Here is a 14,257-nt window from a genome sequence, read left to right as displayed (position 1 = left end):
CTGAGTTTAAAATTATTTTATTTTTTAATCATTTTAATTTAGTTTTGAGGATGGAACAGCCAAGATGGACCAATAGGCCCCATGTTGTCCCAGAATATTATGTTATATATGTTATGTTATAATAAGATCAAGAGTGTTGTAGATAAGGATACTGGTGCAATAAACATAATCATAGCATTCTGTGGGAAATTTTGGAATTAGCTTGGTTCATATAGATTTTATTCTCTTAATGAAAGTAAAGAGACTGAGATTTAAAATAAAGCATCACGATCAGACAGCATTTTTTCTAGCGTTAAAGGAATTCAAAGATTAGATATGCTAGCCTACCTCTCATTTTTGGTAGGTTAATAGAATGTGAGCATTAGGGTGCTCTTATCCAGGGGAAAAGATTGGGACACCCCATATTTTTTATGAGGATTGACCATAAACTAAAGTACACAAAATTTTAATGGAATCGAAACATGTTAAGGGATCGCTACCAGACCTTGAAGTTTCTCCCTCTGTGATGCTGTGCTGTATATTGTGCATCACACACAATGAGCTACCCCAACAAATAAAAAGCTGCAAAAGTAATGCAAGTCTATCTGAAACATTTGAGGAAAAGGATGAAAAAAAACACATTTATGACAAACGTATTTACTATCAAACCATAAAAAATGAATTGCTCAAAACTGCTAGTATGCTCTCATATTGCAGAATCAAACAACTGCTTCTACTGATTTCATGATGGTGCTCTTTTTTTGCATCATAGAATTTGTTCCTGTTCTCCTTAACTTACCAAAAGAAGTTACTGTTTTTGGTTCTTGTCTGTTGTGTGAAGCTGACTGTATTCTTCCATGATAGCAGTGTTGCTGATGGCCCAGAGCTACTTGCATTTTCCTTTGCTTTTCAAAACTTGTCTTACTCCCATTAGTCTGGATCCTTGAAGAGGAAGGAATCTGGTTTTTTATGTCCATGATTTAGAAAAATTGGAGACTGTTGGCTGTGATGAAATTCTCCAGGGCTTTGGCTTTTGTCTCCAAGTCCTCCTCTTTGACCATTGATCTATTATACCAATCCTCATTCCCATGGTTCTTGAGAGCTTGGACCATAAGATACTTGGTATACACAGACATGTTGTTGTTTAAGAAGATTATAGTGACTAGCTCCTCAAATGAATATCAGAGGTGGTGAATGAACTTTTTCAGTGTTGTGTTGGCCATCTGTAGATCCAAGATTTTGTAAGCTTGAAGATCCTGGATGAGCTGCAGGTTCTTACAGAATCAGACTGCCTTTTCAACTGCATTGACCATTGCCAATCCAGTTGCATTTCCCAGCTTGGGGACTCTCAAAAGTTGCTCTTCTCCTCTCTTAGACATAACAATGGAGAGTCGATTCACTGTCTCATTCCAAGTCATTTGTGGGACCAGTTTTCCATCCCAGTGGACAGTCAAGGGACGAGCCTGACCAGATGATTCCTTGATTGTCTTTGCACTTCCTTCCAGAGTTTCACTCCCTGCCTCTGAATTGATGTACAGTTGATTTTTTTTTGTTATTCTTATATTTTTTCTACTCATCAAAGAATTTTTCTTACCATGTCCACCATGTGCTTCTTGAACCAAGCAGGAATCCTGGTTCTATCTCATATATTCAGAATTGCATCCATGAAGGAGAAAACACTTGAACAAACTGTATTTTTTAGTTAGGTGATAATGAAAAAAAAGGGAGACACTACTTCTTTGGAGTAATGCTTTGTGCCAGGAATGTGTGCCTAACAAAGGCCTATAAGACAAATAACCATAGCCTTTCGAGTCTGTGTTGAAGGACTAAACATGATACATGGATGTACTGACTTCAGGCCTGTGAACAGAAAAAAGCATTAATATTAGTAGAGCATATCGTCAAGAGAGCATAAGATAAGACATGAAATCTGGGTAGCAACCTCTAATTTTGAATTTATTTTTCTAAAAATTGGACCAGATTAGTTTTTCACTAATCCCCACAAATCCTCGGGGGTGCCTCACTAAAACTTTGAAATTTGAAAATAAGTAGGGGGTAATACAGGTTAAATTTGGGAGCAGTTACCACTTTTGGGCACAAAATGTTTGGTGCCCAAATTCAAAAAATTATGTCATGAAAAAGTTAGGCCAGAAATAAAAATAAAATAAAAAATGTTAAAAACAAAACAAATGTGTTTTGATATTTTGTCTTACCTCAAGACCCATCTACTTAAATGAATGTAAGTATAACATAATATTTAAAATATCCATTAGCTTTTTTTTCCTTGCTTTGAGCACCCCTACAACCCCAAGCTCAATTTCTCGGCAAGTTTCTGCTATGCAGAAAATTGTCTTGTTTGCACTTCATTACCACTGTCCAAATCAATTTTCTGTATCACCCTCTAATAAGGGTCAACCTAGTGGGCATGTGCTTGAAGACTGAAGAGCTGCTAATTTTACCAACATTTTTTAAGTGAATGATGACACTTACCCTGGAAGTTATTAGTTAGTCTTACTTCTGTATTAGAAATAATTTCAGAAAGAACAAGAAAAGAAGCTTTGCAAAATTATTTAGTGAAGTATGGTGTCATAAAAGAGAATCAATGTGGATTCAGTCAAGGGAAATTTTGTCTTGCCAGTATGTTGACTTTGTTTTTGTGGATGTTATATTTTTTATAGACAGTGAAATGGATGTGGACTTGATGTACTTAGATTTCAAAAACTATTTGATAAGGTGCCACTCAGAAGATTAGCTGAGAAAATCACATCAGCTGCAGTTGGGAAAACTAGTTAATTGGATTGTAGTGTGAATGGATGAGAGACAGCAGAAAGTTATGATTAATGAACTCCAGTCAAACTGGACCTTCTTACTTCAGTGTTCATGGGTTAGGTCAATGCTTGGGCCTTTGTTTTCTTGTATATTCATAAATGGTATTGATTGGGGCATAATTATTAAATTAGTAAAGTTTGCTGATGACATTTATCTAATTGTACTTGCTTATAGGATGTTTAAGTATTACAGTATGACTTAGATCAGTTGATACTTCAATGGGCTGAATATCCTTCTGTTACATTGCCTTTATACTGTTCTTGTATTGTCATCAACTTAGGTTGGGCCTGGCTAGGCATGCTTATGACCAATGCCTGAGTGAGAAATGATAAATGCTCAACCTGTAAAGTAACTGAAGTATAAAAACTGGTTTCTTGCTGTATACCCATACATCAAAGTTTGAGGGATTGGATAACCAACAAGCTGACAGAATCACATATCAGTATGTAATTAAATATATAATTCAGGTGGTGAAGTTAAATGTTCCCTTTGTGAGAATGGGTAATCTGGTTAGTTATTTATAATACATAGCTTTGGCCACTGACTGAAGCAGCTTATGTATACATATGTACAAAGGGACCAGAACAAGGGAATGTTTACAATATTATTATGTTCTGGTGCTGCTCGAGAATCTATGTATATGCCACAAATTTATAAATAGCCATAATGTAACTTTGTTGAATAACATTTTTAGACCTATATTTACAAATCTTTGTCTCTTATCTATTATTTTCAAGTTTGTATTTATGCTGTCCTCCTCATAATGAGTTTTATTACATAATTAGCATTAACCATTACAAAACATTTTGTTTGTTTTAATGAAAATATATTTTACAGTGAGTTGCACAGCTGGATTTAAGTGTGACAGACGTTAGGTGTATCTTTAATGCATTATGTTTCTTCATCCTCACTCTTTATAATTTTTTTTTGTTGTAAAAATGTGTGAGCACGAGCTGTTGGGTTTATATAGAAACAATTCTATTGCATATGAGGAACATCATTTTTAGCATGTTTGTGGTAATTGACAAGTGTGCATGCCCACAAATGTCTGTGATCACTGATGTACATTATTATACATTTTCTGTATCTTTATTTAATAAGAGTATTTCAAGTCACTTAGACTCTGTTATGTAATTAGAAATATTTCCACACAATTTTCAGATTATTTACATAAAACTAAGGACACTGCAGAAGAAGTATATATCCTAAATTACTTATCTCAACAGCATCACATGATGCTCGTCAGTATTAATTTTTATTTTTTGTTCTTATTATTTCCTATTATCTTAGTATTATCAGCATTATTTTATAAATATTGTTGTAAAAGTAGTTAATGTATTTTTTAACTTAAAATGTCCTTATATAATTCAATTATTTTTGTACTTTTTCTATCAGCAAACCAGATTTCTCTACTTTCCCTTAAAATATAAGTTATAAAAGTGACAGTTGCTGTATTTATGAAAAATCTCATACAGTTATTAAGATATTTCATAACCTGGGAAATCAAACAGAAAAAAAAAGACTGAGCTTTTTATGTTGCAACTATTTTTCAAACACATTAATAAGTAAATGGTAAAATTGTAAGTTAAAATGAAATATTATTTTTTGTAAAAAGTAATAACTGACTTTACTGTTAATGAGTTTATGTTAACTAGCTTATAAATGCTGAAAGTTAGAGCTGGGCAATTAACTAGATATAATTAGTTGCCTCTGAACATTGATTAATTTCATGTCAAATAATCAAAATTACAATTAGATCAACTGATATCACAAGAATAATCAAATAGTACTTCAGAGTATTGCTGTTTTCAATTATTCAAACTATCCAGTAATCGGAATATTACCATTATGATTTTTCTTTATTATTTTTTATTAATTCAGTTTTGTTCAGCTTAATTGATTGTTGTCATCATTCATGTACATAATCAACTAATCAAAATTAGGGTTTAAGATTATTACTATTTTTGATTAGTATAATTATCTAAATATTCAAAATATTACTGTTATGTTTATTGTTAAACACAAAACTACACAATAAGCTATCTGTGCTCTGTCCACTTTGGTATTGAAACCTGATTATTATTGTTACGTTTTTCTTTTTGTTTTCTTTTCCCATCTCATGAGAATAATCGATTAAATAAATATAATTGATTTATGAGCCCAATAGTACTTGCTAATTATGGATAGTGTGGTATTATATGAAATATGGAAAACTGAACCCCTTACTTCAAAATCAGTTTAAAGTCACCAAAAAATTTGTATATGAATGTGTTATATCCATTTTAAAATTTGCACTAACACTTTGTTTTCCAGAAATAAGACTTCCATATGTCATAGCTTTGATACAATACTACCTAAAACTAGTTAGAAACTTGGATAGTGTTAAATTAATGTAATCATGGTTATAGTAAGGCCAGTTGCTGCTAAAAACAGAAAAAGATGAAATTTTACCACTTATTTATTACTGGATTTCAAAAATAGTATCACCAGGAGAGAGATGTTTCTGTGAGTTTTTCTCATTGTTATCAAGATATTTTCATAAATGGAAGAGATGGGAAAGTGTACTTGCCATTTTAATTAATCTCTAATGCTTCACCTTAGAACACTTTTCTTAAAATCAAGATACATAATAACTGGCAGTGCTTGAAATGATATTGTTGCGTCAGCGAGGTCACGTGACTAGTATCCCGCCACGTCCTTCTCGAACCTTCGTGAATTATCGGGAGACTACTAGATTGGGGGTAGTCTGGTATATATAAGACCGGCCACGAAGCGACGGGGAGGTAATGAGTAATTGAACTGCAGTCAGAGAGTGTGTAATTGAACTGAGTATTGTTGAAGTCGAGCACGTGAGACGTTCGTTGAGAATTATAGCGCGACTGTTGAAATTAAGTATATCGTAAAGTTGTACTCGGAAAGAATAAACCAGATTTATTTAAGAAAGGACTTGTGTCGCTAAAGTTTTGTCGGAACGAATTTACAGAAAATTAATTAACAAACGGAGACGTAACAATATATTTTGGTTGGCATAAAAGTTTAGATTGCTGGTTAACTAAAGGAATCATCTTGCTAGACAAAAATTGCTCAGAAATCTTTTGTAGTGTAAAGATTCCCAAACACTACCATGAATACATCGTACATTACTAGAATTAGGAATCTTTTTGTATTATGTTTAAAGGTAACTCAGTTTTATGTTAACATGAGTACATATGATTGTGTTTGCACAGTGTCTTACGCTTAAGAATTTGCTGTACGTATGATATGTATATTCTACATTTGGTGTTTGTAATAATAAGCAACAATAATCTATGAAACAGTAAATGTTTATATGAATTGGACTATAGTAGGATATTGAGTATCCATGAAAGTACATAAGAATTACTTCTTTAACACTAAAAGGATTTCTAATTATGCACAGGCAAAAGATGATTTTAAGATTCCAGCATAAGCCTGTGCATGATATATGAGTAATCTAGAAAAATAATATGTATCCAGACTGGTCAAAGGTCATGTCATTGTGTTTGTTGACTCATATTCAGAATTTTATTTAACTACTACTTCATGAATTTATATTAGTAAGTTTGGTATCAAACTGTAGATTATAATTCAAATTTTAGTATTATACATTCTTAATTTACTGTTCAATGTTTTAAGAAAAATAAGTTAAATAACTTATTTCTAAATAGTAATAATCTATATACATATATAATGTATAATAATGGAAATGTGACTGTTTTTTACAAAGAAATATTCTACTAAACACAGTTTGTAGATACTAAAGGTCAGTTTTATACTACTGGATATGGTAACATGAGAGCACATGTACTGCATCATTGTAACTTTTGTATGGCTGAAAGATCAACATAAAAAAATAATAAATATATATATGAATGTATAATGTTATGAGACTTAAGCTATTTAGTCTAAATACCTATGTTTTTGTGTTATGATTTGTTGTCTTCTAGAATGAATGAGGCAGAATTTATATTTATTTCCTAATTTTTATGGTGGTTACAGGATCAGTCAAATCTACCGAACCTGTACAGAGATTCATTAGTGAAAAGAACAGATAAAATATAAAGTTTTTTTTCTTAAGAAATGTTTGATAACTATATGGACATTATAAAGATTTTGCATGTGAAAATTTTCCAATCCAAAAAGTATTTTTAATCTTAAGATCTTTGCATGTTTGATAGGCAACATGCAAAAAGAAAAAACAGGCATGAGAAACACATTGCTTAACAAACATTAAGACTTAATAAAAAAATATATATTTTGCATATGAAAGAATTGTAATGTTTACTGATAATCTGCCAAATTTCATTAATAATTTAAAAGTTATAGCATGAGAAGTATAACAAGCACAAAATTGTTACGAGGTTGGTCCTAGGGACCAAGTCCATGCTGAAAGAGTTAAAGGATATATAACTAAAACAAATGAGCTATAACACTATTTGCTTCTTTATATTTTGTTTTATGGAATTTAATTTCAAGTTTATAATTATTAACTCCAGTGAAAACAAGTTTAGATTTTCAACCTAGTTTAAAGTTTTAAACTTTTTCCTATATGTGTGCATTTTTTATGTGTGTTTAGTCATCTATTATTCTAATAGGGGATAATAATTATGTAAAAACCACACTATGACATTCATGATCAAAGAACTCTTCTCCCACTAGGACTGATAACTGTTTGGCAGTTAAGTCAAACTGGATTTTCTGTCATTCTTACTACATTGTGAAAGGCACTTAAAATGTACATACTAATGTTTTAAATACCTATATTTTCAGAATATGAGAAGAGAAATTTTTTGGTTTTGTATTATTACGTCATCACTCTCTGTAGGTAAGGAAATACACATTTTAATGTATTTGATTCTTTTTTTTTTCTAAGCCTTGAATCCATTGTATAAACTGTTAACCTGGTATTTATATTACATGTATGTATCTATATGTGAAATATATTTATAAGTTGCTTCTTTTTAAGTTAAGACTATGGACAACTCTTTTAAATGTTTCAGAGTTTTGTATTTGCTCTAATTTCCACATAAATACTTTTACTACTCCTTTCACACATAGATAGCAGTTATTTTTCTTAAAAAGTTTGTTCTGTTGATATCTAACTAACATGGATAATTATTCCATGATTTGTTTATTATGTTTTAGTCACTGATTATAATTTCATAAATAGCATAATGTCAAACACTGGTTCGATTATTGGTTATTAATAACAGTCCACAGATGTATATCTAACTCAACTGTGTTTTAATATATTCCCATTAACATACATTTATGTTCACTCTCAAGTATTAATATCGCTAACCCATTTAACTTCTACTTTATTGTTTCTTCCTTTATAAAACTGCCTTTTTTATATCGTTTAATAGATCTGTTTTTTATCGTCATTGTAACAGATCAACATCAAGATTGTATGTAAATACTCAGAACATATTAACATCCACTGCATTCTGACAATATATATTTTTATAGAATTTAGTTAAACTTTATGACAAAGTATAATATAAAATCTAACCAAATTATGCTGAAAGCATGGTTTGAACAACTTTCACAGGCATATTACATTTCTATGAAATGCAGAATAACATAAACAAAAGAGGCAGGGAAATTATGAACTTATTATATTACTTCCTCAGATATAAATTACTATATGTCTTGAACAACATAATATTCATTTAATCCAATAAATGACCCAACCTCCTTAGTTCTGGGTCATGGTGCTTCTCTTACTTTTGCTATATTTTCCTTATGCAAGCCAACTTTCCTTTGCTTATTTAATGGCTTATGAAGTCCACATTGTCAGTTCCAACCACACATTTTGTAGACCTTGCTGTAATGTTCCATCTGTCCATTTTGTAAAATGACTGAGTACTGCTCTTCTCAAATGCTTGTGTGCACCAGAATATCACAAAGTAGTTGTCTGCACCATCCAACAACTTTTACATTGCTTTCTTGAGAATAACACTAACATTCATCATTTACCAAATAGCATCTTAAGGAGCTCGTGTGTCCTATCTGGTATCACAAAAGCAGTCTTTGGGACATTCTTTTCAGCTACTAGAATATTCCAATTGCCCTTACTAAGTTCTGACTTTGTAAAAAGCTTGTCTGTGCCAAGTTCTGAAACAATTTTTTTCCAACCATGACCATTGGCTCTTGATTAAATATTTTTACCTTGTTTAGCTTCATGTAATCAATTCACACATGGTTGGAATCATTCTCTTTTTGTCTTCACTGGAAAAGTGGTGAATTTGTTTCTTTGATGACACTCATTTATTAATAGCCTTTACACATATATTTTTGTATAGACAATACCAGTACACTTCAAACAGTGTACAACTGAAATAGAAGCAGCACAAGCTATTTTTAACCACACGTGCTGCACGTGATAACAAAACTGAATATTTGATTATTGTTTTAGAGGTTTTTTTTTTAAATAAGGAATAAAAACTTAGATAATAAAAAACTTTGAATTATAACATACTTGATAATGCTAAATTAATTAAAATACATTGATAGTAAAGTGGTTTAAATAAGTTTTGAATGTAACTTGGGAACACTTCATGTTATGTGCAGAAAATTCAAAATTGTATTTAATTTTCATGGTATACCAATAAATATAGCATAAAACATAGCTAATAATCCATATTTTAATAGTATAAATGTTTTAGTTCTTACATTTATAAGACAACATTGAAAAAATCTTTAATTTCCCCCTAATGTGAGAATTGTGACATTTGCTCTCATGGCATCCCCTCTTCTATAATTATTTTACCACCCCTCCAAGAAGTATGAAATTTAATGTAAATTACTTATTATAATATCACATTTCTCAGGCAAAGCATAATTTTCAAAGCCTTCAATCTTATTTGCTTACAGAGCCATGAAATAGACAACTAGACCCCTCTTGCTATTCTCACTTGTCACATTCTCGCTTTCAGAAATTGCCAACAGTTCTCTCTGACCTTCAATGCTATAGAAAGCTAAGATTTTCATCTATCAGATTATGTATCATATTACATGGTTTTCTGTAATTGAAGTTTTTTCGGCCCTTATTGCATAATTAGAATGCCAGGAAAATTCTAATAGTTATGGGATATTGTCTGCTTTTTGCACGTTATTATTCTGTGTTCTTAGATGCATTATTCAATTAAATAAAAAAATATGTATCTAGGTGATAGACAATGCTAAGTGCTAGTGAGGACAAAATCACAAACAATGCTTTGGCTGTTTGACATATTTGGTAATGAATATTGTACACCAGTTTTAAAATAAAAATTGGTAGATTGTAGTTTAAAATAAGCTCTTTTTATTGGTTATAAAGATGTCAATCAACTAAGTACATGTTGCTTAAAATAACATGTTCAAATAAAAAAGGAGGGTATGGCTACTATCAGGTGTTTTCTGATCTCCAGTTGACCTGACAGAATTTGAACTAAGAACACATAGATATTGCTGTATCAGTAGATTTAATCTAGACATACATGTACAGTGTACTTGAGCTATTATTTAAGTAATAGAGACAAAATGTTAAGATCTGTGATTGATCATATGTCACATCATAACAAAACTGAAGTTTAAGTATTTTCATTTAATGTTTTGTTTTGAAATATAAGAATTCAAACTTATATAAAACATCGAATTATAATGTAGATGATAATGCTAATTTCATTATAATAAATTTATTGTAAAGTTGTTTAATTAAATATTGAAAGTAACTCAGTAAAACCTCATGATCTGCACAGAAAGGTGTTTGAAATTAAGGTCGAAGTAAAGGGTTAAATGTCTTGTTTTAGGGATTTTCTATGTGTGGCATAGGGTAGAATTTGGAGTCTAAAGGTGTTTATTATTACTGATCTGACTGTGCTTTGGATAAGTTGGTTGTACAAGGTGATAAGTAAAAATCTGTTGATACTGACTGAGTAGATAATTCAACTCATTTATTTGGGCATCAGTCAACTTTTTCAACAATTTCATGTCTGTATTTGTCACCTTCAAATTACAGGTGCCAAGTTCCAAGAAGTCTTTATCATCAACTCCATCATTCAATATAGCATCAGTCCTTTATGGAAACAGATACAACTTATAAAAGTGGACCCCAGGCATTTTCTTCTTTTACTGGCAGCTTGCTACCTTCATTGATCTGTAGGTGACAATCATGTTGAATGTATGTGTACTGCTTCAGAAAGTTAGAATGGTAGGTCTTCACATTACTGCACATTTACCCTTGACCCTATACCAGCAACACTGTTCACTTTGTAAGCCCCTTTTCACTGCTTAAGCAGCTTGTTATTGTCAGTGGGGAGTAATACAAGCACAAAGTCACTGGTTTGAAAATTCTAGCTTTGGTGTTTATATTTTTTATGGGACTTCTGAAGTTTAGTCCATTTCATCTCTTACTTAAAACACATATAGGTAGCTGTTGTCAGTTTCAACAAGACATAGGGTGATATGGGTATAGTATTTTCAGTTAAAAACTGATTTTTCGATAAGTAGAATTTTCTGCAATAACTGCAGAGTTTGTTTTAAGAAATTTGTGATAATTTTTATGACTGAGATACTTAGACTGAGTGTTTTTCTTAGTGTGTGGATAAACAGGACAATCAAGTTTTAAACAGATAAGCAAAATATTTATTGAAATAACAGGGAGCACTTATAGCCACAGATGATAGTGTTTAGTCCTTGCCCCTTTCTTTCACTTGAGACTGAAGACTGCAGTACCAAATGTGTGTCCTGTAGTATAAAACAGGTCTTTACTATAGATGATCTAGGAAGGAAACTGAATAAAGAAAGTATGCCTGGATTCTGAACATTAAGTTGGTTTTTTTATTCAGTGGACAGCATCAACTTGTGGTCTCTGTTCCCAGACAACATTAGTTAGCTATCAGTTTCAGATGGTGTCATAATTGACCAGAAAATAATATTTCAGTTTCAGCTCACTTAACTCAGGCTCAATATACAATACTGAAATATCATTTTTGCAGTTTTTACCACTACTTTGCTCTCTGTGGATGGATCTTCACCAAATTTGGTATGGAGGTTCTTTGGGTCCATGAGTAGATACAAACAAATTTTCAGTTTTGCATTATGAAATTTTTATGGGTGTTTTTGCATTTTTTGCCACTACTTCACCCCCTGTTCATGGACCTTCACTAAATTTGGCATGAAGGTTTGTTGGGTCCATATGGACATACATGAAAACTTGCAGTTTAACATTTTATGTTTTGCAGTTTTTATAATTGTATATAAGGGAAGCAACTTTTCATGTCCTAAGATAACCTTTCATTAATTTACATAACTTCTGCCTAGGGGACAGGTACTACAGCTAGTAATCAATAATTTAGAAAAATTCAATGTTACTGTAGAAGGTAAGAGATCATGATATGCTTGCATACCACATGAGGTTGTAGTGGACTGGTGTATAATAGCTTTGATACTTCTTTCGTACATTGAGAAGTAAACTGCATTCCTGTGTTACTAAGAGCCTGTTCTGGTACACCTAGATAGCTATATATATTGATCAGGGCATGCTTCTGCTACACATACTGCACTTATATTTTGCAAGGGTGAGGCATTAGGATATCTGGTTGCATAGTTCGGAAGAGTTACTAAATACTTATGGTCCTCTTCAGATGTTGGGTGTAAAGGACCTACAATTTCAACAATCACTTGAAAAGTATATCAGTCACTACCATTATTTTCAGTGGAGCCTTTGGGATTTTTTTTTATATGGTTCTATGATATATTTCACAAAACCTGTAACAACGAGTCCTTTTACCCCAGGCTAGTAGAAGTTATTCAGGATCTTAGTGAAGTATTGCTGGTATAACATCTTGGGGCAACTCTTTACTCTGGTCCATTTTCAGATGTTTGTACAGTCTATGAAGAATCCCTCCATTCTCCTGAAAGATGACAACTTCTTGACCTTTCCTCTTTGCATCTGTTATTCCCATGAACTTCTCAAGTGATTTAACCCCTATTTCATTTTCACTAACTACTCTGTACTTATTACTGTGTACTTGGAACTTTTTGTTACCTTCAATGGGGGAGAAGAACAGTTTATGCCTTTTAGCTTTAGCAATCATTGCACTAGCTTCTTACCATGCTCGATCTGAGTTTCCTGGTTTTTGTGAAGTAACAAATTTATGCTTATATAGTTATAGTGCAGCTCCAGTTGTTTAAGTTATATTTCATGCAGAATCGCTTCCAGATTTAATCATATGGCACCTGTTTTTTACTTTTTTTTTTTTTTTTGTTGGGCCATATCCCCAGACCCTCATAGCATTAACATGCTTTGCATGCTGCTTATGCTTTGCACAATATGTGTTGGCTTTTGATCTCACAAATTAGAAACCCCTATCAAACATTCTGCGTATGGGCTTGTTAATCTGTAATAAATGAAATTATCCTTAAATTCCTGGCAAGAATCGCTTTGCATGTAAAGTGATTCCAAATATGTACTTTGAGGTTAAAGGAAAAGCACTGGAAAACATAGCAGCAACTGAGAAAGTTGCTTTAACTACAGATTCCTGGACTAGTAAAGCCATAGAATCATATTTGTCATTTAATTCCCATGTCCTCAAGGGAATTGTAGAAGTATTGAACAATGTCATTGAAGAATGGAATTTGAATAGCTATAAGCCCTTACCTTTGGTATCTGACAATACAGCAAATATGGTTTTGGCACTAACAAGTTTAATGCCTGCTCTTACATTTTTTGCTTTGCTCATACATTGAATATTGACATCCCAGAGAGCTATGAAAGTTTTGACTGTTTCAAAATTTCAGGGAAAATTGAGGAGAATTGCATTTTTCTTCCAAAGAAGTACTTCAGCTACAAGTAAACTCAAAGAAAAGCAAGCTTCATAGATCTTCCTATGTATAAACTGAAACAAGATGCAGTGACATAATGGAACTAATATTTTGACATGCTGGAGCATTTCTTAACATAACATACTGTTTTGGAACAACATGGGACCTATTAAGCCGGCTACTATCATTCATATACTTATCAAGCTTTTTCTTAAACTCACTTAAATTTACTGTCTCTACAACATCTGAAGGCAACCCATTCCAAAGGCCAACCACCCTTTGAGGAAAATGAAACTTAGCTGAAGATGACTCCTACCTTGCCAAAATTTATATTTTTGTCTCCTTGTCTTACTATTCTCACTGTTAAATATAAAAAAAGATGATACATCAACACTATCAATTCCCTTTACAGAGATTTGTGAGATTTCAGCCTCCTCATATGACAACCTCTCCATACCAGGCATCTTTCTTGTAACCCTTCTCTGAACCCTTTCAACAATTCAACGTCTTTCCTAAGATAAGGAGCCCAAGACTGAACACAATATTCCAAATGTGGCCTAACAAGTTACCTGTACAATGAAATTATAAACTCTCTATACTTGTATACAGTATTTTTGTAGAT

General features: G+C 32.1%; 1 protein-coding gene across 1 annotated transcript in view; it reads left to right on the top strand.

Moving 5' to 3' along the window:
- Positions 1-14,257, top strand: part of LOC106470938 (contactin-like) — a 66,629-nt gene that overhangs the window by 4,511 nt on the left and 47,861 nt on the right. The window contains exon 2 of the mRNA XM_013931516.2: positions 7,597-7,651. Coding sequence (XP_013786970.1) covers positions 7,597-7,651 — 55 coding nt within the window. The remainder of the gene's footprint in view (positions 1-7,596; positions 7,652-14,257) is intronic.

Source organism: Limulus polyphemus, unplaced genomic scaffold (assembly GCF_000517525.1).
Source record: "Limulus polyphemus unplaced genomic scaffold, Limulus_polyphemus-2.1.2 Scaffold4307, whole genome shotgun sequence".
Classification (NCBI taxonomy): domain Eukaryota; kingdom Metazoa; phylum Arthropoda; class Merostomata; order Xiphosura; family Limulidae; genus Limulus; species Limulus polyphemus.
Note: the sequence above shows the minus strand (reverse complement) of the source record. Positions and strands in the feature narration are given on the sequence as shown.